The 25,621-nt window shown below is 48.2% G+C and overlaps 1 protein-coding gene across 30 annotated transcripts in view; it reads right to left on the reverse strand.

Annotated features, from left to right (window-relative positions):
• Positions 1-25,621, reverse strand: part of NUMA1 (nuclear mitotic apparatus protein 1) — a 75,437-nt gene that overhangs the window by 9,889 nt on the left and 39,927 nt on the right. For all 30 annotated transcript variants that reach the window (XM_072725828.1, XM_072725836.1, XM_072725819.1 and 27 more), the window contains exons 2-14: positions 22,580-22,653; positions 17,228-17,313; positions 12,352-12,431; positions 11,137-11,219; positions 10,480-10,560; positions 9,061-9,148; positions 7,637-7,757; positions 6,966-7,123; positions 6,556-6,673; positions 6,344-6,461; positions 5,848-5,988; positions 3,743-3,865; positions 203-3,601 (exon numbers count right to left, since the gene is read on the reverse strand). In XM_072725828.1, the coding sequence (XP_072581929.1) occupies positions 203-3,601; positions 3,743-3,865; positions 5,848-5,988; positions 6,344-6,461; positions 6,556-6,673; positions 6,966-7,123; positions 7,637-7,757; positions 9,061-9,148; positions 10,480-10,560; positions 11,137-11,219; positions 12,352-12,431; positions 17,228-17,313; positions 22,580-22,621 (4,638 nt within the window). In that variant the 5' untranslated portion in view covers positions 22,622-22,653. The remainder of the gene's footprint in view (positions 1-202; positions 3,602-3,742; positions 3,866-5,847; positions 5,989-6,343; positions 6,462-6,555; positions 6,674-6,965; positions 7,124-7,636; positions 7,758-9,060; positions 9,149-10,479; positions 10,561-11,136; positions 11,220-12,351; positions 12,432-17,227; positions 17,314-22,579; positions 22,654-25,621) is intronic.

Genomic DNA, 25,621 nt, shown 5'->3' on the forward strand with positions numbered 1-25,621 from the left:
TAGCACCATGTGTGCCTCTAGGGCGGGCTGATGGCCTTCACAGGTCCACTCTCCAGGGACAGAGCCTTCAGGAGAAGAGGAAGCTACTGGTATTTTCTTTAGGACAGTAGGGGGCTCTACCAGCCACCCAGCTAGTGAGGGGACAAAAGACAAGAGGAAACAACGTCCCTCCCCTCAGGTCCAACCTTTGGGGGCATCGTACCTGGGCAGTGAGCTTCTGCCTCTCATCCTGGAACCGCTGCCTCTCCTCCAGGACCTTGACCTTGGCACCCTCGTACTTGGCAGTCATCACCTCCAGCTCCCGGGCAGCGTTCTGCGCTTCCCGCTGCATCTCAGCCAGACGGGTCTCAGCATCAGCACGCACAGCTGCCAGCTCTTGGCCATACTTCTCCCTGGCTTGGTCCAGCTCCACTTCCAGAAATTGCCGGCCAAGGCTGGCCCGCTCACCCAGCCCCCGGTTCTCCTCTGCCAGCAGGCCATGAGCCTTCTTCAGTATGCTCAGCTGCTCTGCATAGCTGGCCTTCTCAGCCCGCAGCTGCTGCATTGCTCGCTCTTGCTCTGCCACCTTTTGCCGCAGGGGCACCAGCTCCCCAAGCTCCCGCTGCACCCGCATCAGCTCTGCCCGCAGCCCCCCAGCTGCCTGCTTGCTTTGCTCCAACTCCTCACGATGGCGTTTCTCAGCAGCTGCCTGCTCGGCCTGTAGCTGCTGGCACAGGTGCTTAGCAGGCAGCAGCTCGCTCACTAGGGCCTGCGTGCTGGTATGCTCCAGCTGTAAGGCCGAGAGGGCCTGCTCCTTCTGGAAGAACTTCTCCTGCCATGCCTTTAACTCCTGGCCCAGCTCTTCCGCTCGCTCTGCCTGCGAGGCCAGCTCCTGCCGCAGGCTCTCCGAAGCCACCCGCTGTTTCTCTGCCTCCTCCCGGAGGGTCTGGACCTCCTCCCGCAGAGCAGAGCTGCGTTCAGCAGCCCTGGCGCTGTTGCTGGCAGTCTCTGCCTGGAGCAGCCGCAGCCTCTCCTCCAGCTTCTGGCTCTTCTCCGACTCAGCTACGACGAGCCGCTTCAACTCCTTGCTCTCACCCTCTTTCTCCAGGACCTGGCGGTTCAGGATGGACACCTCCTCCTCCAAGCTGCTGATGAGGCTGTTCTTCCTCTCAGCCTCCTGCTGGCCCCGGGCCACTTGGGTCTTCCACTCGTCCTCAGCCTTGCTATGGTCTTGGGCCTTGGCACGGAGGGTAGCCAGCTCCCTCTGGACTGTGGCTAAGGCATCCTGACTGCGCCCCAGTTCCTGGGCCTTCTCCTCTAAGCAACCCTGCAAAGTCTCCAGAGCAGCAGCCTGCTCCGTGCGGGAGGCGCGCTCACACTCCAGGTTGCGCTCCAGGCCAGAGGCCTTCTCCTGGTGCTCCCGGCACTGCTGCTCCAGCTTGTTCACCTCTGCCCGGAGAGCCTCAAGCTCAGGGGCTTTTCGCTCGCTCTTTCCAGTAGCCTCGGACTGCACTCCCAACCCAGAAGAGTCTTCTCCACTGGCCGGCCCTAGAGACTGTTGGTGCTCCTCCTCTTTCTTGGCCAGCTGTTCCTTCAGTCGCTGCACAGTTTGCTGAAGCTCCCCCAGCTCTGTTCTCTGGGCCGTCTCCTGCCCACGAAGCTTGGCCAGCTCCTGGTCCTTCCCTTCCTTTTCCATCAGGGCATGGGCCAGGGCTTCCTGCAGGGTCGCAAACTCCACACGCTGCTCATTGAGAGCATTTTGCAGCCGCATCTCCAGCTCTGCCTTGGCGGCCTTCTCCAGGGCAAGATCAGCTTGGGCCCGGCCCCGCTCCTGGGTCAGGCGAGCCACCTCTCTCTCCTGCTGCCCACGTTCCTCCTGCTGCTGGCCCTGGCTCTCTATCAGGGCAGCCCGGAGCCTCTCCAGTTCACTGCCCATCTGCTCGGCCTCCCGCTCCATGGCCTGCAGTGCAGCCTGCGTGCTGCAGAACGGGCGTCCCTGCTGCTCTTCCCGCCACTCCGGCTCTCTGTCTCCGGGCCTCGGGGGCTCCTTGAGCAGCTCACGGGAGGCCGTTTCCTGCCGCTCTCCTGCCTTCCGCACCAATGCCTCCAGGCGGGCCACCTCCTTGCTGGTGGCTGCCATCTTCTCCTGCAGAGCAGAGAGGTCATCGGCAAGCTTCTGGGCCCTGACCTCCTTCTCCTGGACCTGCTGGAGGGCTCTGGCCAGGTTGGCATGCAGCTGAGCTAGTTCATTTTGCTGCCGGGTGATCTGGAGCTCGCTGTGGGCCTCTATCCCTGCCACCTTCTCCTTGGCCTCCTGTAGTTCCTGGCGGGCCTTCTCGCATTCCTCTTTCAGGGTCATCAGCTGTTCCTGGAACAGGGCACCGTACTGTGCCTCCTCTTGCTGGCTATCCTCGTACCGCTCGCGCCACGTGGCCACCTCCTTGGCAAGCTGTTCACACTCACCCTCAGCCTCACGCTGGGAGGCTATGGCCTCCGCCAGCTCCCGCTGCAGGGCTTCCCGCTCAGTCTGATGGGCCTCCCCAAGCTGCCGTAACCGGGCCTCCAGCCCCTTGCGCCCAGATCTCTCTTCTTCTAGCTCCTTCCGTTCCTGCTTATGTTGTTCCATCAGACACCGGGTCTCTGCCTCCAGCTTAGAGATGTGACGCTGCTGCTCTTCCAGGGCGTCTGAGGCCCTGCGCTTCTCCTCTTCCAGGCTGCCCTTGGTGACCTTCAAGGACTCCTCAAGAGCCCGGACCTGCTCCTGGAACTGGCCATTCTCCTGGGCCACCCTTTCTCTCTCAGTTGCTTTCTGCTGCTCAGACCTCAGCTGGGCCTTCAGCTCGGCCACCTGGGCCTGGGTCTCACACTGCTCCTGGTGGGCTGCCTCAACACAGGCATGGAGTTCCTCTACCTTTTGGCTCAGCTCTGCCTTCTCCCGTTGGGCCTGAGTCACCGAGGCCTGGGCGCTGTCCCGGGCTTCATTAGCAGCCTGAAGTTGCTGTTGCAGGACCTCTAGCTTAGCTGTCTTCTCCTTCTCCAGAGCCTCCAGCTGCTGGAGGGCAGAATCCCTCTCCTTTAAAGCGGCCTGCCGCTCCTCGGCAGCAGTGGCCAATCGCTGGGCATGGTCTTGCCTGGCTACCTCCTGCTCCTGGGCAGCTTCCTCTAACTGCTGCTCCTTTTGCTTCAGGCTGCTGCTCAGCTGCTCCACCTGTTGGCGAAGGCCCTGGGAGGCCTGTTCTTGCTGCTGGAGGGTCTGTGCTAGCTGGGCCTGGTCCTTTTTGGCCTGCTGTTTCAGGCTGGCCAGTTCCTGATCCTGCTGCTGGAGAGTGGCATTGAGGGCGGTGAGCTCAGAAGTCAGAGTGGCTACCTGGGCAGACATCCGGGCCCCCTGAGCCTGAGAGGCCTGCTCCAGCTCTTCCTTTGCCTGGCCGAGGCTGGACAGGGAGCCCTGCAGCTCAGCAACAAGGCCAGCCAGCTGCTGCTTTTCTTCCTCAAAGCGGCCCTGCTCAGCCAGCAGCTTGGTCTCCCACTGTGCCTGCTCAGTCTCCAGCACCTCCACCCTGGCTTGAAGCCGGGTGTTGTCTGCAGCGAGAGAGGCCGCCTCTTGCTTCAGGGTTTCCAGCTGATGAGATAGAGACAAATGAGGATCAACACGACTCCTCAATCACCAGCCCCCGTGAGAATGAAGGAAGGAATGTACCAAACACAGGCCCACACCAACCTTGGGACACAGGTCTCAACCTCTGCTCCTGTGTGTTCCTACCTGCAAGACATCCCCCAACACTTCGCCCTTCTCCCGGGGTGGGTTGTCCCGTAGCTGGGCCAAATGTTCTTCCAGCTGCGAGAGTTTTCCCTGAAGGATTTCGTTCTTCTCTTCAAGGCATTTCTAAGAGTAAACAAGAGCCTCACGTGAACAGAAATGGAACAGGCACCAGGTTACCAACAACCAACCTATGGAGGTCTAACACCCTGTTACCAAGATTGCCTTGGAAAAAATCCAGAAACCGTGGACCTGGGATCATGAGGTACCTGATTCTCTAGCCCTAGTTTCAGGGCTGAATTAAGCCATATGACTTGCTATTTCTTCTCCCAGGCCACTTAATTTACTTCAGATTTCCTTACTTTAAAAAAAAAGTAGTAAATCTTAGTTTACTTCAGATACCCTTACTACATACCCTTCCCTCAGACAAGTCTTGGCTCCCAGATTATCCAAACACTCACCAGCTTAAAAATATCCCCGTATTTTTAAGGGGTGGCTCAAGCAGTTAAGTGTCTAACTCTTGATTTCAGCTTAGGTCATGATCTCAGGGTCGTGAGATCAATCCCTGCATCAGGCTCCCCACTCAGCAGGGAGTCTAAGATTCTCTCTGTCCCTCTGCCCTTCCCTCCCTACTTGTGCACTCATGCTTCTCTCTCTCAAATAAATAATCTTAAAAAAAATTTATATATAAATTTACATATAAATCTCCCCAGCCTGCCTGGGAACAGCAACCATAGCACCTCCCACCCGTCCTTCAGCCCCACCCCCACTGTTCACAAAGCCAGAGGGAGGACTGTGTTGGATCCTCTCTGAATTCCTAATCCACCAGACAGATATCAGAGGCAGCTATTACTATCCTCCTTTTGCAGAGCAAGATCTGAAGCTCAGATGTTAAATGTCTTGCCCTAGAACTAATTAGTAAGTGGTAGAGTTGGGTTCTTAAAAACAGTAATAAAAATAATAGTTGGGGGGGGGGGGCCCTGGAGTGGCTCAGTTGGTTACATGCCTTCAGCTCAGGTCATGATTCCAGGGTCCTAGGATCAAGCCCTGCATTGAGCCCCTGCTCTTCCCTGTCCCTCTGCCCTTCACTTGCTCATGCTCCATCCCTCTTGAATAAATAAAATCTTTAAAAATGAAATAATAGTGGGGGCACCTAACTGGCTCAGTCGGTGGAGCATGCAACTCTTGATCTCAAGATTATAGGTTTGAGCCCCACACTAGATATAGAGATTACTTTTTAAAAGATTAAAAAAAATAATAATAAAAAATAAAAAAAATAAAAAATAAATAAAAAAGATTTTTTAATTTTTGGGCAGCCCCGGTGGCCCAGCGGTTTAGCGCTGCCTTCAGCCCAGGACATGATCCTGGAGACCCCGGATCGAGTCCCACATCAGGTTTCCTGTATGGAGCCTGCTTCTCCTTCTGCCTGTGTCTCTGCCTCTCTCTCTCTCTCTGTCTCTCACGAGTAAATAAATAAAATCTTTAACAAACAAATAAATAAAATTAATAAAAAATAAAAGATTTTTTATTTTAAAAAATTATTTATTTAAGAATGAGAGCATGAATGGTAAGGGCAGGCAGGAAGGAAGGAAGGAGAATCTTAAGCAGACTGCGCTGAGCAAGGAGCCCAATACAGGGCTTGATTTCACAACCCTGAGATCACAACCTGCGTGGAAACCCGGAGTCAGAAGCTTAACTGACTGAGCCACCCAGGCACCCCTATGACTGAGCCACCCAGGCACCCCTATAAGTAAAAGCTTAAAAAAAAAAAATGAATTCACTGAAAGCTAACTCTGCACCATACAATATGTCAAGCTCTACAGTGGGTGATGAGGCAGCTACTCACTAATTTTCCCACTTTAAACAAAGTATGCTTAGACAGAAAGAGGTCAAATAATTCAACCAAGATCCCACCTTAAAAACCGCAAAGACAAGATTCAAAGGTGTACTGGACTTCAGCCCACAATCTTTCCATTACAGCACACTATTAAAATTTGAAGAGGAGTCAGCTTACTTCCCAAAAGCCCCACAGAATAGTGGTAAATGGAATTCAGCTTTGAACAGGTGGTCAAGACTGTGGTCCTGACTCCCCGAAGCAGATGGGTCACCTTGTCGTGCATGGCCGTGCTGAGCTCCTTCTCGAGATGGGCCTGTTTCTCCACCCACTCTCGACTGGCCTTGCTGTGTTCTTCCGTCAGGTCATTGAGGGCACCCTGGAGCTGCTGCAGGTGGCTGGCAAACTCCCGGAGCTGAGGCAGATAAGAGGGAATCCCCGTCACCCAAGGTGGAAACCAGCACCACCACTGCTGTGTGTTTCCCCAACTCCAGGGGCTGCAGGCATCTGACCACTCTTCTAACCAGCCTCAAACCAATGATATTTAGTCACATCTTTAACTCGGAACTCAAAATTCAGGGCCACAATCCAATCCCTGGCAGGAGCCAATTATGGGACAAGGAAAAGGCCCAACTATGCAGGTCTCTGGAAAGGCTAAAGCACAGGGTGCCAGGACATTCTTCTCAGCCCTCTCTCTTGGGAATCCTCCAGACCAACTCACCCCAACAGGCCTCCAGCTGGGGACAGACCCCCCCCCCCCAAACATTCACCTTAAAGGAAAGGTCCCCATTCTCCTCAGAAAGCTGGTTAATTTTGCGATCCATCTGGCTCTTCTCTGTCTTCAGGTCCTGGCACTGCTTCAGAGTCTCATGGAGACGCACAGTGAGGCTGTGAGGGAAGGGGAGCAGTTAGAAAAGACAGCAGCACCCCCCAATACACAAGTGTGGATGGGGAGCTGGGAAAAAAGCAGGGAGAGTCCTACCTCTCATTCTTGCCACGGAGCTCCTCAAGCTCCCTGGGCTCCAGTGGGCTGGCCGCCTGCTTCTCATTCAGCAGAGCCAGGCGGTCAATGCGCTGCTGCATCACAGCTATCTGTGCATCTGCCCCAGGGGAGGGGAGGGGAGGGGAGGGGAGGGTCAGCACAGAACTATGGGGAAGTGAAGAGGAAGGGGAGGCATCCAATCTCAGAGAAAGGAGGATGATGGCAAGGGCAGAACCAACTTCCAGGAGGTCAGCCAGACTGGTCCAAGGCTGAGTACTAAGCTCCGGGGCCAGCAGAACAGACAACAATGGAACAGAGGGGTCTTCCTCACATAAGCCCGGCACTTCCCTGGATGAAAATCCCAAATGCTGCTCATTCACAGAACATCTGCCAGCATACTAGACGCCTACCCTTCTCGGTGAGGAGCTTGCGGTTCTCAGCCAGCTCCAGCTCCAATTCATCTCTGTTATTTCTCTCATCCGCAAGCTGCTTCTTCAGCCGTCTGATCTGGAATTGTGGGGTCTGCAGGATGTCACCCATCGGGGAGGCTGGAGAACCTGAGAGGAAGCTAAAGAAAGAGATGGCCCAGATGCCATGGTCAGAGCCCGAAATGGGAGGGCGGAAGGGAACAGCACCAGGCAGGGATGGGTGAGCAGGGCTCTAGGGCTGTGAGCACTGGCTGGGAGGCCAAGCACCTCAGCTCTGTTTGTAGGGCTATCTCCCACCTCATGACAGGACCTTGAGAAAACTGTTCTTCTCCCTCCTCCAAGCCTTAACTTCTTTGTCAAAAAAAATCTTGCCTCTGCAGAGCTGCACTGAGAGAAGAGACTTTAGCAGAGTCTCCATGAAAGAAAGGAATTCCATAAACAGGGAACAGCCTTTGAGGGAGGCCTTCCGCCAAAAATAGATCCCAACCAATTCCCCTAATTGGTACTGGGCCAGGTGAGAACATCTACAGGATACTCCAAACACTGTCTGATGATGTAACAGGCTGGTGAACAGTGTCAGCCTCTAGAATGCAGGGATTTGAGCACTGGATGATGTTGAGGCCCTGTCCCATGAGAGGAGGCCCAGCACATACTTGTTCCCACTGGAAGAGGCAACCTTCTGTAGCTCTAGGAAGCGAACCTCCCTTTTAGCCTGGTGGCTGGGTGGGGACAGCTCTTCAGAGATGGTGCTGGAACAGGTAGAAGGGACAGGAGCTGGGGGAAAAAAGCAAGCCAATCATACAAAGATTAGTAAGAAGATGAACATCTTGCATCTTTCTAGAAATTGAGAACCTGCCTTAGTGGAAGTGAATCCAGACACTTATGTGTAAGCTGCAGAGGGAGGCCATTGGGCAGAGCCTGAACCCCAATGTCGACTATCCAAGAGGTCAGTGGCACTAAACCCTGTCAAACAAGGGGCTTCTGTTTCCACGGGTCATCAAATGCTCATGCTTTTCCCCGGATCCGACACTGCGGAGGCAGCTTGAGAACTGCTCGGAGCAGGACCTCCTCTCAGCCCAACAACTTCTCAGGTCAGAGCCACTGGCCTCCTTCCTGAACTCCTCCACTCTGAAATCTTACACTGCCAACACAACCTCTTTCTCAAAACCTTTGCCTCCCCTGGCTCCCACGACCACCTTCACATGGCTCTCCTACCCCTAAATACCCATTTCTGATCTCCCTATTTGCCCCTCCTCTCCTCTACATACTCTCTAAGATCCCTGATGGGATGTGATGGGGTCCCACTGCTCTTCCCACAGTGCCCATGGCTTCAGTGGCTATCTACACACTGACCTGCTAACCCATAACCTGGGCCCACAGCCCTAGCCTACATTCTAGACTCACTTTTCCAACATCTCCATTTGAAGAGCCAAAGAGAGGGACACCTGGATGGCTCAGTGGTTGAGAATCTGCCTTTGGCTCGGGGCATGATCCCGGGGTGCCACAGGCTCCCCATAGGGAGCCTGCTTTTCCCTCAGCCTGTGCATCATCAAATTCAGCAGCTGGCAGAGAACCTGCCTAGAGCCACATCTTACAACCTATCCTCACTAGACAGCCTCTTCATCAGAAGACCTATGGAGCTCTCACTCTTTCTCCTGTACTTCCAGCAACACATTTGGTAGATTAGGTACTTTCTGTTTTAGCACTTATTCTTATCCTTACTGAACATAAGCTTCATGTGGGGAAAAGGCACTACTCCCAGCTTTTAGCAATCACTTAAAGAAAAAAAAAAAGGGTATGTGTGGGGTGATCAAAGACACCCTACCAGCAGACATGATCACTTATCATGTCCTGCTTCAGCACTGCCAGGCAGCAAGGAAGAGCTCCACAGGAACTGGGATGAGGGCAACAAGGCCCAGAAGTCAACCTTTTCCATGACATACACTTTTCCGGAGCACACACTCTGTGCCTGGTGTTGGGAGCCAAACAAACCCCCCACTGTGTTTCTCAATACTTCAGGATCCTAGCAGTCCCCAGCTCAGACAGGGCAGCATCCTCAGGAGTAGGCCCTACGTACCTTTCTGCAGGAAGTTCTCTATGTCCTCATTTAGATTTAGCCCATCCTCATGGTCCAGCACAAACTTGAGAATGACTGCTAACTCAGCCTGGGCCAGAGGGAGAGAAAAAGGAGGATCAAAGAATGTCAGAGAGGCCTGAAGAGATGGTGGATACCACACTGGTAATGCCAGCCCCAGGAGCCTGCAGGAGCCCAGTCTTCCTCTCAAAGCCTAGAGCCCCACAGTTCAGCTGAGAAAATTCTACCAGAGACATGCTGACACTGCTTGCCCTCGCCCCCTCAGTTCCCCTAAAAATGCACTCAAGTTTAGAAGGAGTTCCTATCAGACTTCACTCCTGACCACAGAAAAAAAATAGGCAAAGAAAGTAGTGCAGTCAGAAAGCTTTTATATTTAACTACGTTGCCCTCTTCCAAATGACCCTCACCATTGTTCTCTGAGAACCCTCCAGGGCTCATTCAAAGCTTATCCACCAACTCAGCTGTAAAATCTGCCCTCCTCTATCTGAATTTCAGTTACAAAGTTGATCTAATTTTTCTGGCCAACCCTGCTACAGTTCCTTATTCCTTTAGAATTTCTATTTCTAGGCCTATGACCAGCTTAGAGCAGAGGAAAGGCTGAAAGAGGACCCACCCATTCCTCCCATGCCACTACAACTACAACCTCAGAGAGGAGCCATGAGCTAAGGGAGTATGAAAAGGGATGATTCAACATTTTTACCACTATGTGAAAGGCCACAGTTCCCTGGACACTGCCCCCGCAGTCACCTACATTACCCACTGTGGCATCCCAGTTCCTCCTGCTCTGGGAAATAAAGGACAGCTGCAGGACACAAAGCCAACACCAGGACCCACATGACAAGTAGTTCCTGGAAACCAGGTCAATTCCCTTTATAATGAAGCAGATGCACCAACTCCTCTTCACTTAGGGACTGAGCAGAGGAGGGGGGGGGGGGGGAGAAAGTAACCACTCTGAGCTAGACTGTCACAATGGTCAAAGACATTGTCTCTCACTAATCCTTCCCATTAGAGGAAAGGAGGAGACAAAAGGAGTGACCGTTTATGTAAAAAATATACACACTCACATGGGAACACACACGAGGAGAAAACAATTTCTGCATATTATTCCATCATAGCACAGTTATGACTGCAGTTAAATGTATGTTAAAAAAAAAAAAAAACCAAAAACATATGTGTGTAAAAAAGGACTTGGAAGTATATCCTTTAAAAGTTAACAGTGATCTCTGGGGATGAGATTACTGGCAACTGTTATTTCCTTCTTTTGTACTTTTATTTTCCAGACTTTCTATAATGAATGGTTAGAATTACAGTATAATTTTTGAAAACACTATATACTGTTTAAAGAAAAGCAATGAAGTACAGACTAGGCCCACCAGCTTGAGGTGGAGGCACAGGACTTACCTGAATCTTATATTCAAATTGTTCCCAGTCCCTGGGACTTTTGGAGCTCATGGTGGAGTGGTATAAGAGCAGCATAGTCATCTAGAAGCCAAATAGGAGAAATAGTCACTGAGCAAGGCTGTCTCTCTTCTCTGTACTCTCCTCTCTAGGCTGTTCTGGGGACCTTGAGCTATTCTGGAGGCTCTTCTGAAGCTTCGAGATTTCAGCCCTAGGTCTCTGCCCTTAACTGGACCCAGAAACACCTGACTGAGGACCCACTGTCCACTGTGCAAAAAGCATGGTGCGCAGCTGAATTCTTGAACTCATGGAACCTAAATATGAAGCTTAAGCTACCCTCTCTCTATAGGCCAGCACCCAGAAACGGGAGTGGGAATGAGGGAGACTGAGCTAAAAAGACTTATGACAGCTGGGTGAAACCTGATTCCTGTCAGGTCTTTATTGAGGCCCACAGCAACAGTCTAGCAAACCTCTCTGTCATATGGCATGGACTCCTAGAATTATTGGGGTGAATTACCCTCTGCCTCAGCTAAGTGGCTGACCTCCAACTTCCATGAGCCCCAGAAATAAAGCACTGATACTTCCCCTGGGTTAACAGAAGGCCCAGCAGGTCCCTCTGGTGCCACCCTCTGCCCCTCACATCTGGTATTCCATATGTACCTTGGCCAATTCCAGCTCTGACCCCTCTATTGCCTTCTGCACGGACACTAGGCATTCCGGAGAAGAGGGATGTTTTCGGTTTTCTGGAATGATGACAATATAGAAAACAGGGTTAACTTCCTGGACACCATCCCTGAGATTATCAGAACACCTCAGAGTAGAACAAAATTGATGTCTCTGGCGGGGCCAGGAGACAAAAGTCTCTTTACTTCTTCCCTCCTTACTCCTATATTGTCCTCTCTCCCCCAACATATACATTTCCATCTGAAGTTAGTTCTATCCTAGATCAGTCCAAGGGCTACAGGAAAAGTTCAAGAAAAAAGCAGGCTAGGAATTCAGAGCAGCTCTGGGCCATGACCTAGCTTGCACTCACCCACTCAATGCTTCAACTCCTGCTCAGCACCACAGAGGAGGAGCCCAGAGATTCCAGGTCACTCTAGAGTCTTGTTCCAAGTAAGGTCACAGAAGAAGACTGAAGCCGAGTGAGACCAGGAGAACTTGGGACACCTGGTCCTTATGCTCTTATGCCCATTATCAACTCTCTGCTTTATCTAAACCTATTAACATCTTTCCCATAATTCTGAGGGGGAGACGGCAGACAGCTCCCGGGTCAAAGATGAGGATTCTTGTGTGTGACTGCACAAGGGAGGGGACTGACAAGCACTGTGCTAGCTTTTCATCTGTTCCTACTACCCATCAGCCTTAGGAGCAGTTATGATTAGCTCCATTTTATAGACAAGGAACCTATGTCCAGAAAGGTCACACAAGCTGTGAATAGAAGGGCCAAGACTTCAACCTAAATGCCTCTGCTCCACATCCATTGCCTAGGCAATTAATTCAGTTATCCAGGGTAAATATTTTTCTTGCAAGGGAAAGAGGGTAACACAGATCCATCCCTTGCCTCCAACTTCTTGCAGTGGGGCAGGGGCCAGGGTGAGAGGGAACAGGAGCCCACGGTGATAAGTCCCAAAAACTGAGCCTCTGGCTCTATCTAGATCTCAGAGATGGGCTAGGGACTAAAGGAACACTCTTCCTTCCTGACTGGCATCAGCATCACCAGACCCAGAAGAAACAGTTGTACTCATTCCTGTGGTACAGTCAGCAGCCTTGAGCCTTTGCTCCTCCAGACACCTGTGAGCTGGCTCCTCTGGACTTCCAAAGTCCCAAGAGTTGAGGAAGCAGCTCCTTCTTAGCTAGATAAAGAAAGGTGCTTACTTTGCAAAAAACTGCACACAAATTCCAGTCTCTCTGGCACCGGCTGTTGCAGGATCTGCTGCCCCTCTTCAGTGCCGTGGCTAGAAAAAGAACAAGTATCAGGACTCGAGTACTCAGCAATCCTTCCCTCCTCGCTACTCTATTACCTACCACCTTCCCATTCCTCCAGGCCTGGTCTGCACTGGATCTGGCCAAGAACCAGAGCAGATGCTGGAGGCAAGGGAGATTACCAAAACATCATTTGGTCAGAAAGAACTGTGTGGTGGGTAAGAAGTGGGAACTTGAGGCGTGCAGTCCTGAAAAAGATGCCACTCTGCCACCCTGGCAGTAAACATGAAGAAGCTCTATGGGAAAGGATGGCAGCACAGATGAAGGGGAAGCTAGGCTCAACAGTCTGGAATAGCTCCACTGTAGAAGGTCAGGAAGCCTGGGAAACTCAGGAAGAGTCAGGCAGATGATGCAGAGGGAAAAACAGGCCCAAGAATGGAAAGAACAGGAGGAAATTCCCAAGGCTCTAAAGTGCTGAGGCAAAGTCCAACACACAGCGAACAGAAGGCTGGATGGCTAAAGCCGAGGGATAACACTGTTTTTTTTTTTTTTTTTTTAAGATTTCATTTATGTATTTGAGAAAGACAAAGAGCAGGGGCAAGTAGGGGGAGGGGCACAGAAAGAATCTCAAGTAGAATCCCTGCTGAGCACAGACGACCCCAAGGTCACAATCTGAGCCAAAATCAAGAGTGGGACGCTGAAGCTGAACAGACTTGAGACCCGGGGGCACCACCCCTCAGGACAACACTTGATCTGCAGCTAAAGGCAAGCTACATGCTGGAGAGCAAGGAGGACAGGGAGGCAGCAGGGGGAGCTCTCACACAGCCCCAACAGTGGTTTCAATTTCAGGGGTGAAGAGCTCCATTTCAAGTTACAAAGTGGATTTTTCTTCTTGGGCTATTACAGCTGAAGATAACTGATTAAGGGAGCCTCTTATTCCTCAATATCCAGGTTCTACGGAATCTCCAGGTTTCAGCCAAACCCTCCAGGTTTCTGGAGGGCAGGGCAGGCTCTGGAATCAGAGAACTTGCACTGCCCGATATCCTGCAAAGCATCAGCAATATCTAAGCCAAGGCCATGAATGTACCTCCTTATCTCTCTCTCTCTCTCTCTCTCTCTCTCACAAGATTACAAAGGCTTCTTCCAAGTGAACCCCCATTTTCTGGATAGCTGTTTGGGATTAGGGACGCCTACAAAGCCTTCAGGAGGTGCTAACCTCCTCCCAGACTCCTAAAAGAGCCACCCTCCCTACTCACCCACACCCTAAAACGCTGTGACTCCTTGCCTCAGCACACAGCAGCAATTTCCTTAAGTGTATTCCATTAGATAAAAATAAAGAGGGTTCTCAGGTTAAATGTCTGGGAAATGCTAGATTAAACCAAACTGAACATTTTCTAAAGAAAAAGATACAACCTGCATTATTTCCCAAACCTATTTGATCACAAAACCTCTTTTTACCCTACTAAGCCCCTGGAGTAAGTCAAGCTGCACAGAACATGGTTTAAAAATGCTGGACCTGGAGCCATCCGGGCCATCCTTTAAAACCGAATTCAAGTCTTATCTCTGGCAGGAAGCCATCCAGAACCACTGCCAGTCATGCCTCCGCACTCCCTCTCAGGAATTCCTACAGCACTGACTGATACAATGGCATCATTTACAATTGACCACTCTTAACTGCGTAACCTGAAAGCTAGGGTACAGGAGGTACTCCTATACATACGGGCTGACCCACAGATACAGGCTCTGTTACAGGAAGAGCACAGGACAAGGTCAGTGACACAAATGTCAGGGCTTTAGGTTTTTTGGCAAAATGACTTTATTAAACTTTACTATTCAAGCCTCACAGATATCAAAGAAATGAGACTGCCTTTTTGCTCCAGGCTATTCATATACACAACAGAAAGGAAACTTGTTAAGAGAGGTTGATGTCAATGTATTTTCCCAGAGAGAAGGCCAAGTGGCAAGGAACAAGCCCTGTTTAGTTCCCACAGCTGCTACCTGCCACCAACCCTGCCATCCTCCACCGTCTTCCTCTGAGAACTAGCGTCTGATTTAGGTAAGTAACAGTAACACCATCCACAGTGATAAAGCCAGAACACATTCACCAAGAACATCTGTTTTCCCAAAGGAAGCTGGTCTGCACTGTCCTGAATCAGAGACAGAGATTAAGGGTAACCTGGAATTTCAATAGCCCCTCTCCTCCCCCCCCCCCCCCACACTCTCTCTCTCTCTCTCTCTCTCTCTCTCTCTCTCACACACACACACACATATTCCTGTTCTCTCTCCCTCTCTCTCCATCCACCTCCACTCCTCTTAATCTAAGGCTCAGGCAGTGCATTAGAAGACAACTTGGAAAATGTGCATCTTCAATTTGTAACCCTCCCTAGGAAAATTTCCCACCAGGTTATAAAAACTACAGTGGCTAAACCAAGGACATCCTTACCCCCAGACCTATCTATTGCTCTTGTCATTAGGTCAAGGGAATTTATCTCCTCAAAAGCAAAAGCTCCTTGGAAAATTTTTTTTTCTTTTTAAGATTTTATTTTTTTAAGTAATCTCTATCCCCAACGAGGGGCTTGAACTCACAACCCTAAAATCAAGAGTCGCGTACTCCACTGACTGGGCCGGCTAGGCACCCCACCTTGATCTATTCTTAAAAAAACAAAACAGCATGCTGCACCCTTGTATGTTACAACACGAGGGCAATGCGCCTCTTCCAGTGATGTTCAAAATAAATAGGTTAGGTATTGTCAGCCTAATGGTTTTACCAGCCACTGATGTTAATGATCTAGACTTACCACTTCATTAGGGTTTGAAAAATAATCATTTTTATTAGAAATTGCAAAATGCTGACTTATAGGTGGTACACAATTTCACCTACGAAGTATCCTTGCAGAAAAACCAGAAAACAGCAACAAGAAAACCTTAAGCTAATCAATCTTAGATCTCATCACCAGTTTACAGGCCACAAGGGGATGAGAAGAATAAACTGAGGAGCACTGTGATAATACAGTTAATAAAATCCAGAACTTAGGAAATTCTGTAAGATTGGAAAAAAAGAAAACGGGTAGGGTATGAAGGTAGGAATGAGTAGGAAAGAAGTGGGAGGAGATGAGCCCCTGATGAAAGCTCTTCAAAACCAAAGCTGAAGATTTTCAATTTCAATCTCCTGGCAATGAAGAGTCACTGAGGGCCACCAGCTGTGGGGCGCCACAATGTGAGCAGGACTGAAGGAAGGTTCCAGAGATCACATGAATAGGGATGCCCTGGAATATGCACAGATTAGAGAAGGACAAGGTCACTAGGGCCTGCTTATCCACAATGAGGCAGAGCCAGGGATGTGAGAAATCGTTCAAAAGACAAACTGAGAGGATGGTGACCAAGCAGAATCACTGCCAAAGAGAGGGAGGAATTCAAGATGCTGCTGAAAGGTCCTGCCTGAGTAACTGGGAGAGAAAATGGTACTCTATGTACCAAAATAAGAAAACAGTCACTTCACTAAGGCAGGTGCTGGTTAGAGCCACAGGGACTTTAAAAACCTCTGATAAGACATCTCACCACCAACATACATTTCAAAAAATATATTTAAAAGATTAAAAATAAACAGTGAATCCATCTATTCCAGGCTACTCAACCCCACTAGATTTGGTGATGAAAAGTTACCAACTACATTTTCGTTCATTTACTTACTCAACGAATATTAACCAATGTACTGGGTTAAGCCAGGTGCAGAAGACGCCAAGGGGAATCAGACCCAGCATCCCCCCCACCGCCCCACCCCCTGCCTTTGACAAGCTCAGTTCTACATTCTTTCCCTATGAATGGGGTGGCCAAGCTGCTTCACAGAGATGCTGATTCCCTGACACCATCCTAACTGCTGTGTGTGGAGAACAGAAAGCCTCAACACCTCAGTATGTCCCTGACCTGGGGGCTCAGAGTTGACTGCACTTTCCTTTAAAAGGGGAGGGTCCTCTCCCCTGTCCCTGCAATCCTTGATATTATGGCCAAACTCTACTTTTGCCCATAGTACAGAGAAGTGAAAACAAGGTCAGTTCTGCCCTCCATAATCCCTGAAAGTTGATGAGAGGAAAAAGGATGAGCTATATGATCCTAGAATAATAGCTTGACCCATCTTTGCTTAGTCCCAGAGAGGTAAGATATAAGGCGGAAGCCCCACTACTCTAATTTCCCAGATAACTGGGATGTTCAAAGGTAAGGTGCTAAAGACAGATATAAAACAAAGCTCACTAGATCCTGGCTACATGACAACAAGCAGCTTATCAATGCTAACTGATCTCACAAAGCAAGTTAACGTGGCAGCTGAAAAACCCCGGAAATGCTATAATGATTTAAAAAGGAGCATATCTGTGCTGTGCTAACAGGTTAGAGATAAGATTTTCATGTGCTGCTTATTTCCCTCAAGTGCAAGAGCTTCCCCTTTCTTCTTCCTGGCCCTACAGGTTGCCAGAAGGGCTCCTGAGAAAAGGGCAAGCCCCAAGGAGAGGTTATGGAAGACTCATTGAGACAAGAAGAGAGTGAGCTCCATCCAAGCAGGCTCCTGAAACACTGTGGAGGCACAGAAACTCCCCCGCACAAGCGTGAGGAAGCCTCAGAGTGGGACAAGAGCGAGACCTCGCCCGCAGACACAATGACAGGAGGATGAGGCCCTTGGTGCCCTCAAGGCAAGGTGCCCTTGCCTCTGGTTCCACACTAGCAGTCCTGCCCATGCTTTCTGGTCACAGATGCCAGCAAGGAAAGGGAGTAAATGTGGTCTCCGGCCAGACACAGCTTCACCTGCAAGGCTGGAGAGGGTGTGGCGTATACTCACATGCTGTCAATGATCTTGATGAAGATGCTGCAGTCCTGGAGCTGCAGCACGGCCTCCACAGGGCTAGCCACATGCAGACTGTTCACCTGCGAAACACAAGGAAGAGCCCACTGCCATAGCCAGAAGTGCCAGAAGCTCTGTGGCTCAATCTGCTCCTCAGACGCCAGCTGGCTGGGAGAGCCCACAGCTGCAGGCTGCAGGCATGGGGGCGGAAGAGCCCAGCTTTCATTTCAGCCAAGGACAGCTGCTGCCCCCACTCGGCCAGGAGCAGCCACCTGAATGCTGCCATCAGAGTCCTTCCTCCCACATCAACTAAACAAGAGCTTATATTCTCCTACAATGTTCCTGCTGGAACTAGGGATCCATACTTTAAATATAACTAGGCATAGAATGGTTTCCTGGAAGGACACACGAGAAACTACTGTCACTGCCTCTGAAAACAGGAACTGGATGGCTAGAAGTCAGAGGAGGGAAAAAGAAAGGCTTTTTATATTATCCTTTTTGTATCTCTTGCGTGTGTACGTTATAACCCTCTGTAGCTCAAATTTTCACACTATAGCCCTTTCTATCTCTAGAATTTTGAAGTATCTACGCAAAACTTATATTAAATACTATGTTTTATACACTCCCACACAGATAGAAACTCTGGTTATTAATGCATTTAAAAAATTCTTTCCTTGGGACACCTAGGTAGCTCAGCAGAGTTAAGCATCTGCCTTGGGCTCAGGCATGATCCCAGGTCGTGGGATCAAGTCCCACATTGGGCTCTCTGCATGGAGCCTGCTTATCCCTCTGTGTCTCTGTCTCTCACGAATGAATAAATATTAAAAAATTAAAATAAAAAATTCTTCTCAGACATGAAAATTTTTGGCTGACACAGGAAGAAATGGAGGCAACAAGACTTAAAAAAAAAAAAAAAAAAGGGGATCCCTGGGTGGCGCAGCAGTTTAGCGCCTGCCTTTGGCCCAGGGCGCGATCCTGGAGACCCGGGATCGAATCCCACGTCGGGCTCCCAGTGCATGGAGCCTGCTTCACCCTCTGCCTATGTCTCTGCCTCTCTGTGTGTGTGTGTGTGTGTGTGACTATCATAAATAAATAAAAATTAAAAAAAAAAAAAAAAAGAGGGAGGAAAAGAGCTGGGAGCCCCAGGGAAAAACTTGTCCATTCCAATTCAATCGCCTGCTTCTCTTCTCTGCCTTCGGGCTGGCACCCCTCTAACTCAGTCTCTACACCTAGGAAATTCACCAACAGTCATCTGCAAATGAGTCGGGTACACAGGTTATTCAATAAGCATATACGGTCAACTTCTACAGAAAAAACTCATGAATTCCAAAGCTACCGAGTTTAGAAAAAGCCTGGGCTGAACTTCACCTTTGTTAAAAAGGGTTTGCTAGGTCAATCAATCCCATGTGCAAGACTGAGGAAGGAGGGAAGAACTCAGGCTGCCTGACAAGGTATTTGTGAGAACTTCAGCACAGTGGACATGTACAATGAGGAGATTCTACTGTTTATAAATGTGCTCTTTAACAGGTACTAGGCTACAGGACACCTGGCTGGCTCAGGCGGAAGCACATGCTATTCTTGATCTCAGGGTCACGAGTCAGAGCCCCATGCTGGGTGTAGAGATTACAAAAAAGAAATAAATAAACTAGGCTGGAAGTTCCCAGATGAAGATTTTGTCTCCAGCTCCTCCACTAACTAGCCAGGAACCTTTGTTATCAACATATTTCTCTCTGTGCCTACTTTCTCACTTGCCAAATGGACAGAATCCCCACACTGTTCACTTGAGAGGACCAGCATGGGTTCAAACAGGATTATGGATGCAAGAACACACTACAAGATACAAGCACTAACTGCAAAAGCACTATTATGATTAATAAAATAATGAAGTACATGCAGCAAAACCTCTACTTCTCAGTAAAGCAACCAACTGCACTAGGGAATCAAGTTTAAAGATTTTACTTATTTATTTGAGAGAGAGCGCGAGCAGAGCAAGTAAGAGAGCATAAGCAGGAGGGAGGGAGAAGCAGGCTCCCCGCTGAGCAGGAAGCCAGACCCAGATTTGATCCTAGGACCCTGGGATCATGACCTGAGCCCAAGTGAGATGCTTAACTGACTGAGTCACCCAGATGCTCCTAAATACGTTTAAGTTAAAAACAACTTCCAGATGGATCTAAATGAAAATAGGTTAAAAGTTAAAAAAAAAAAAAAAAAAATAGAGCATAAAATGTGATCAATCACTGAAGCCCTAAATACACATTTATGCCATCTTTTAGGGATAAAAGCCTAAACTAATTCATCAGGAGAGGCCAATGTAAATTTTCAAGGAAGATTCTGAATATTCCGGGCCAAGATTCTTTTCCACCAGCTGAAAATGAGGAGAGTGCCAAGACTGAAGCATCCAAAACCACCTCCTCTTAATACCTGTTATTGAAGGAAAACATTCAAGGACTACAAATGCTTGTTCAGTAACAAGACTGAGAAATCACACCAGTTAGCTAATTTAAAGTCACTTAAGGAATCTGGATTCATCTTATATCAATTAAGTAATAATCTAGCAATAGTTTCTTTCATGGATCTAAACATGTATTTTCGGGCAGCCCAGGTGGCTCAGCGGTTTAGCACCGCCTTTAAGCGCAGGGCCTGATCCTGGAGACCTGGGATCGAGTCCCACATCAGGCTCCCTGCATGGAGCCTGCTTCTCCCTCTGCCTTGTCTCTGCCTCTCTCTCTCTCTCTGTGTCTCTCATGAATAGATAAATAAAATCTTTAAAAAATAAAAATAAAAAATAAAAATAAACATGTATTTTCTTCCTGTTCATCATTTTGCTCTCAAATGACAAATTATTGGAAAGCTGAGGAAGTACAGAAACTACCTCATCTTTAGTCAGGATTTAAAACATGAGAATGAGGGCAGCCCTGGTAGCTCAGCGGTTTAGCACTGCCTTCAGCCCAGGGCGTGATCCTGAGGACCCGGGATCGGTCTTGCATAGGGCTCCCTGCACAGAGCCTGCTTCTCCCTCTGCTTGTGTGTCTCTCTCTCTGTCTCTCATGAATAAATAAAAATAATCTTTAAAAAACAAAAACAAAAACATGAGAATGAAAAAAATAAAATAAAAATAAAACATGAGAATGAGGGCCAAGCTCAATGCAGAACCCAAGAGCTGCCTATAAGGTTTTCAGGGTTCCTTAAGGCTGTCAAATCTTAAAAAGTCCCCTATTCCCTGTAACAATACATTCACCTTAACTGCTGGGTACAGAACAATTTCAAGCTACATTTCAAGTAAAACATAAATTTGTTTTTACACTGTTATATAAAAAAAAAATTACTGATGGGATGTCTGGGTGCCTCAGCATCTGCCTTCGGCTCAGGGCTCAGGTTGTGTTCCCAGATCCGAGGATCAGAGTCTGCACTGGGCTCTCTGTGGGAAGCCTGCTTCTCCCTCCGCCCATGTCTCTGTTTCTCTCTGTCTCTCACAAATAAGTAAATAAAATCTTTTAAAAAATTACTGAAAATTTTTTGGGAAAAAAACCACTCAATTCTAGTATTTTAATACATGCACCTTTAGCATTTTGATGTATTTCTTTCTAGTCCTTTTTGTCCTACATGTTTTTCCCTAAACCTCAACTATAATTGTCACATGTGTTTATTCTACTCACACTCTTCCCACTAACACAGCAAGCATTACTGGACATTGCTACAGTATTAGGAAATCCACCTTAGCTGCCTAAATTTTTAAATTGAAAAATCTCTAAAAGAAAAATTCTATTTAACTATATACTAATATTTTAATGTATGTTCATTCTGACTTTCAAAAATTCAAAAAAAGTATACAAATATCTGTTGTTAACTAAAACTAGACCTGTATCTGTTCTCTGTAACAGTAGTACTCACCATCAACACAAGTGTAGGACCTACATAAATAAATAAACTGATCAACTTAAAACAGTTCAGCTGAATGATCCCACAATATTCAGTTAATCCACTGAACTGGAGACAAAGCTCACAGTGCCCAAACTCAACCAGCCCCTTCTTAGGGGTGAAGGGAGGAAAAGGAAGAGATGGTGTTTCTAACATAGATCTTAAACACTAAAATGTAATGTAAATATAAAATATGTAAAATAGAAATATAAAAATACCAATTTTAAACTGTACTAGAATTTACATTTCAGAAACTGAAGACAAAGAATGCACATTTTGTATATTTAAACATATTTCCTATCTAGAGATCTAACAGCAATTAAAGACAATGTCTTATTAAAGCCACCCTACAGGGGCACCTGGGTGGCTCAGTGGTTGAGCATCTGCCTTTGGCTCAGAGCATGGTCCCAGAGTCCTCCTGGTTCATGGCCCAGGCTTGTCATAACTACACTCTGTGTCCTCTTCTGCTTCCTTGCAGCTTTTTGTTCCCCAAGCTTGGTATTACTCTTTCATTTGCCGTTGTTCATCTTGGACAGAAGATATATGAAAAGATCTAGCATAAGGATTTAGGTAATCAAGAAGGCAACAAGAGGACAATGGAAGCAGAAAGAAACACAGTAAAGAAAGCAAGGGGAACCCTGCCCTACAATAAAATGCCTTTCAAGACCAAAGTCCCTGGATGTCACTGATGTTCAGGATAAACTCTTCTAGTCAAGAAAATGCACAGGAAAACAAATGAAGATGGGTCTCTGTGCTGCCCTGCAGCCAACCTTCCCATGACCAAAAGGAAATACAGACCTCTCCTAAGAAGTATACAGAAGCTGGGGGTACCTGGGTGGCTCACTGGTTGAGCATCTGCCTTTGCCTCAGGTCATGATCCCAGGTTCCTGGGATAGAGTCCCACATTGGGCTCCCTGCAGGGAACCTGCTTCTCTCTCGGCTCTGCCTCTCTCTCTCTCTCTCTGCCCCTGTCTCTCATGAATAAATAAATAAAATCTTAAAAAAAAAAAAGTATACAGAAGCTTTGAAGGGAGTCTCTTCTATGCTATACAAGTAGCATCATGGATCACTGTTAGGAACAATGCCACCAGAAATAATGAAAGTTAAAAACTAAGAGGCAGGGACATCTGGGTGACTCAGTGGTTGAGTGTCTGTCTTGGGCTCAGGGCATGATCCTGGACACCCCCAGCATCAGGCTCCCACTGGGAGCCTGTTTCTCCCTCTGCCTGTGTCTCTGCCTCTCTCATGAATAAATAAATGAAATCTTTAAAAGAATAAAAACAAAAAACTAAGGGGCAAGGCAAGGGAAAACTGTATTTCTTTCATCTGGAGATGAGAAGACTTTACATAGCCCTGGCTCCTAATATACTCCTCTCCTACCCCTGCAAACTTCCTGGAGAACTTCACATAAAAGAGAGGAAGACTACTCACCCAAGAGAGGAGTGCAGCTGCCCGGGTGGCATGGAGCGTCATCTTGGTGACACCGAACAGTCACCCCAATGCACCTGGAAACCAAGAAAAAAAAAAGAGAGAGAGAGAGAGAGAGAAAAGAGCAGTTAATTATATCAGATATCCATGATGAAGGACAAGGGGGGAAAGCGGTTCAATTACTGGCTTTGAACACTTAAATAAATCTCTCTTCACTCAGCACTTAATCCACCAAGACACCATGGGAATTTTCAGAAAGCTCAAAGTACACATTAAAATTACTCTAAAACTTATCATAACAGTAAAGAGTCCTGCATTTAATTCAATGTCCACAAGCTCTACACGCAATCATTCTGATCCACAGAAAAGGGAACATTCAAGGCTGTTTTCCAACCCTGCTCTTTGAGACACAGTTGCCCCTAAAACATGGAACAAACATGCTTTCTCAGACAGCTGTGGGTCCGAATGGTGATTCCATTTGACCTTGAAGAAGTAGCCTAACTTCTATTAGTCTGTTTCCTCATCTGCAGGATTCAAAAACACCTCTCTGGGTTACTGTGAGGCTTCAAGACAAAGCAGGTAACGCAAATAGCACAGAGCCTGGCACATGGTAGGTATACAATTAAAAGACCACTGATCTTAAGCAGAAAAGATTGACTTCAGGTTCTTTCTGGTACTCAATTCTGGTACTCAAATTCTACCTAACTAACAATAACAAGTCCTTGAGGGAAACCTCTCCAAATTCTGGATTTTTTTATCTTCCACAGAAATGTCAAATACATGGTTCAAATGAGGGACTGGATGACGCCACATCCAATTCTAGGAGAAATCTCACGGGACATGTAATGAAAGATTACATTTCCTGTCCTGGTATTCCTACTCCCAATTTCCCTTCCCACTGGGAATCAGCCACCTGCCTGCCAACCTGCCCAAGAGACTACAGACCTGGTGACTAAATATTCAACATCTCCTAGCAGCCCCCACAATTCCTACAGATCATGGGAACAATCAACCCCACCCCTACCTTCTGTCACAGGTATTCAGTCTATCACTATTCCATGAAGAACTCAAGTGGTCAAGAATCACATCACCTATAACTTTCCTCATATATTAGCATCTCCAAGGTGTGGGTTCTATGGACCCAACACTTGCTAAAGCACCTCTTTTTTTATTTTAAGATTCTGAGACAGTGAGCAGCATGTGTGAGCTTGCATATATGAGCAAGGGGAAGGAGGAAGAGCAGGCGGAAAGGGAGCAGCAGACTCCTCCAACTTGGAGCTTGATCCCAGGACACCAAGATCACGACCTGAGCCAAAGTTAGATGCTTAACTGACTGAGCCACCCCAATGACCCACATCTGCCGATAAGCACCTTCTGTACACAATGTGTTGGGGTAAGAAAGATACCATTCTTGTCCATAAGGTGCTCACTATCTACTAGGAAAAAGATATACATAAATCTGATGATAATCCACTCCCCATCATTTCTTAGTCCTTCCTATGTAAGTGTACTGTGTTTATCAACCAAGCAAAAAGGTTATTTTCTTAGTCCTTACATCTGTTCATCCTGTGCTGGAAGCTTCATAGGAAATGGGAGACAGTGACATGGTCCCTGCCTGAGGAGCTTACAGCAGGGTAAGAAGTGAAATTAAACATACATGAAGCTTTAAATAATAGAAAATAATTAAATGCTAAATATAACTAAATGCTAATTATAATTAAATGCTTCCTGACCCCACAAACCCCAACAAGATTCCACCTGTCATACCAACGTCACAGTCTTGGAAATGAGCCAATTCACCTGGGCTTTGGCAAGAGCAAGGGAAGTGGTTAAGGGAGTTCTCAGGAGAGCAGAGAATCTAAAGGGCTTATGTGTTCCTCAGTCTTGGATGATTTTGATCCAGCATGGCCTATCCATCAGCACTGAATGCCCAGCTCCCTGGGCCAAGCAAGGGTGAAGACAGATGGTCTCAACTACTGCACAGCAGGGGGCACCTGGGTGGCTCAGTGGTTGAGTGTCTGCTCTTGGGCTCGGGTCATGATCTCAGGGTCCTGGGATGGAGTCCCGCATCAGGCTTCCCACAGGGAGCCTGCTTCTTCCTCTGCCTCTCTCTGTGTCTCTCATGAATAAATAAATAAAATCTTCAATGGCGGGGGGGGGGGGGGGGGGGGGGGGGGGGGAGGGGGGAGGAGGAGGGGTGGCTTCTTAAAAAAAAAAAAAAGTCTGGGGATCCCTGGGTGGCTCAGCGGTTTAGAGCCTGCCTTTGGCCCAGGGCATGATCCTGGAGTCCTGGGATCGAGTCCCATGTTGGGCTCCCTGCATGGGGCCTGCTTCTCTTTCTGCCTGTGTCTCTGCCTCTGTGTGTGTGTGTGTGTCTCTTGTGACTAAATAAATAAAATCTTAAAAAAAAAAAAAAGTCTAAGCTATTCAGGAACAAGGGAAATGAGACCCAGATCACCTCTCCCTCATTCCCACTGTTGTCTCTAGACTTGCTATCCTTTTAAAGAGGTCCAAAATTTCAGTCAGAAATTTTATTTGCAACCGGAGGTAGATCTTGCCCCCTCTGAGAGATTCCACAGCTGTGCTGCTAAAAATGACCTGAGGTTTAACCAACCTCTTCCCTTCATCTCAGAGGCAAAACATACAACACTTATACCCTCCCTAGGGGAGCCTGTCTAAAACTAGTTCCATTGCTCAGGAAAACTGGTGTCAAGGCCAAATGCTTTCTTCCATGCTCCCCAGGCAAAGAAACAGGAGGAATTCAATACTCAACATGAGGAACTCCAGAATGACCTTGTCAGATCAAAGCCCATAAAGAAGCATTTTCTCAGACACAGGACACTGGGGTGGGAGGTGTTAGGGCAGCCAGCCATTCACTTCTCTGGGTAATGAATGACTGAAGCCAGTGGCACAGCTAGTCCTCCAACTGGGACTATAGCTTTAAGCAGGCCTTGGCTTGGAACCCAAGGGCTCTCAGCCAAAGCACCATCCTCCCCACCCTCCCCCTGAAATCTGAGGCAAGCCCCACCCAGAAGACTGGGTGAT

The sequence above is a fragment of the Vulpes vulpes genome, chromosome 11 (assembly GCF_048418805.1).
Source record: "Vulpes vulpes isolate BD-2025 chromosome 11, VulVul3, whole genome shotgun sequence".
Lineage (NCBI taxonomy): Eukaryota > Metazoa > Chordata > Mammalia > Carnivora > Canidae > Vulpes > Vulpes vulpes.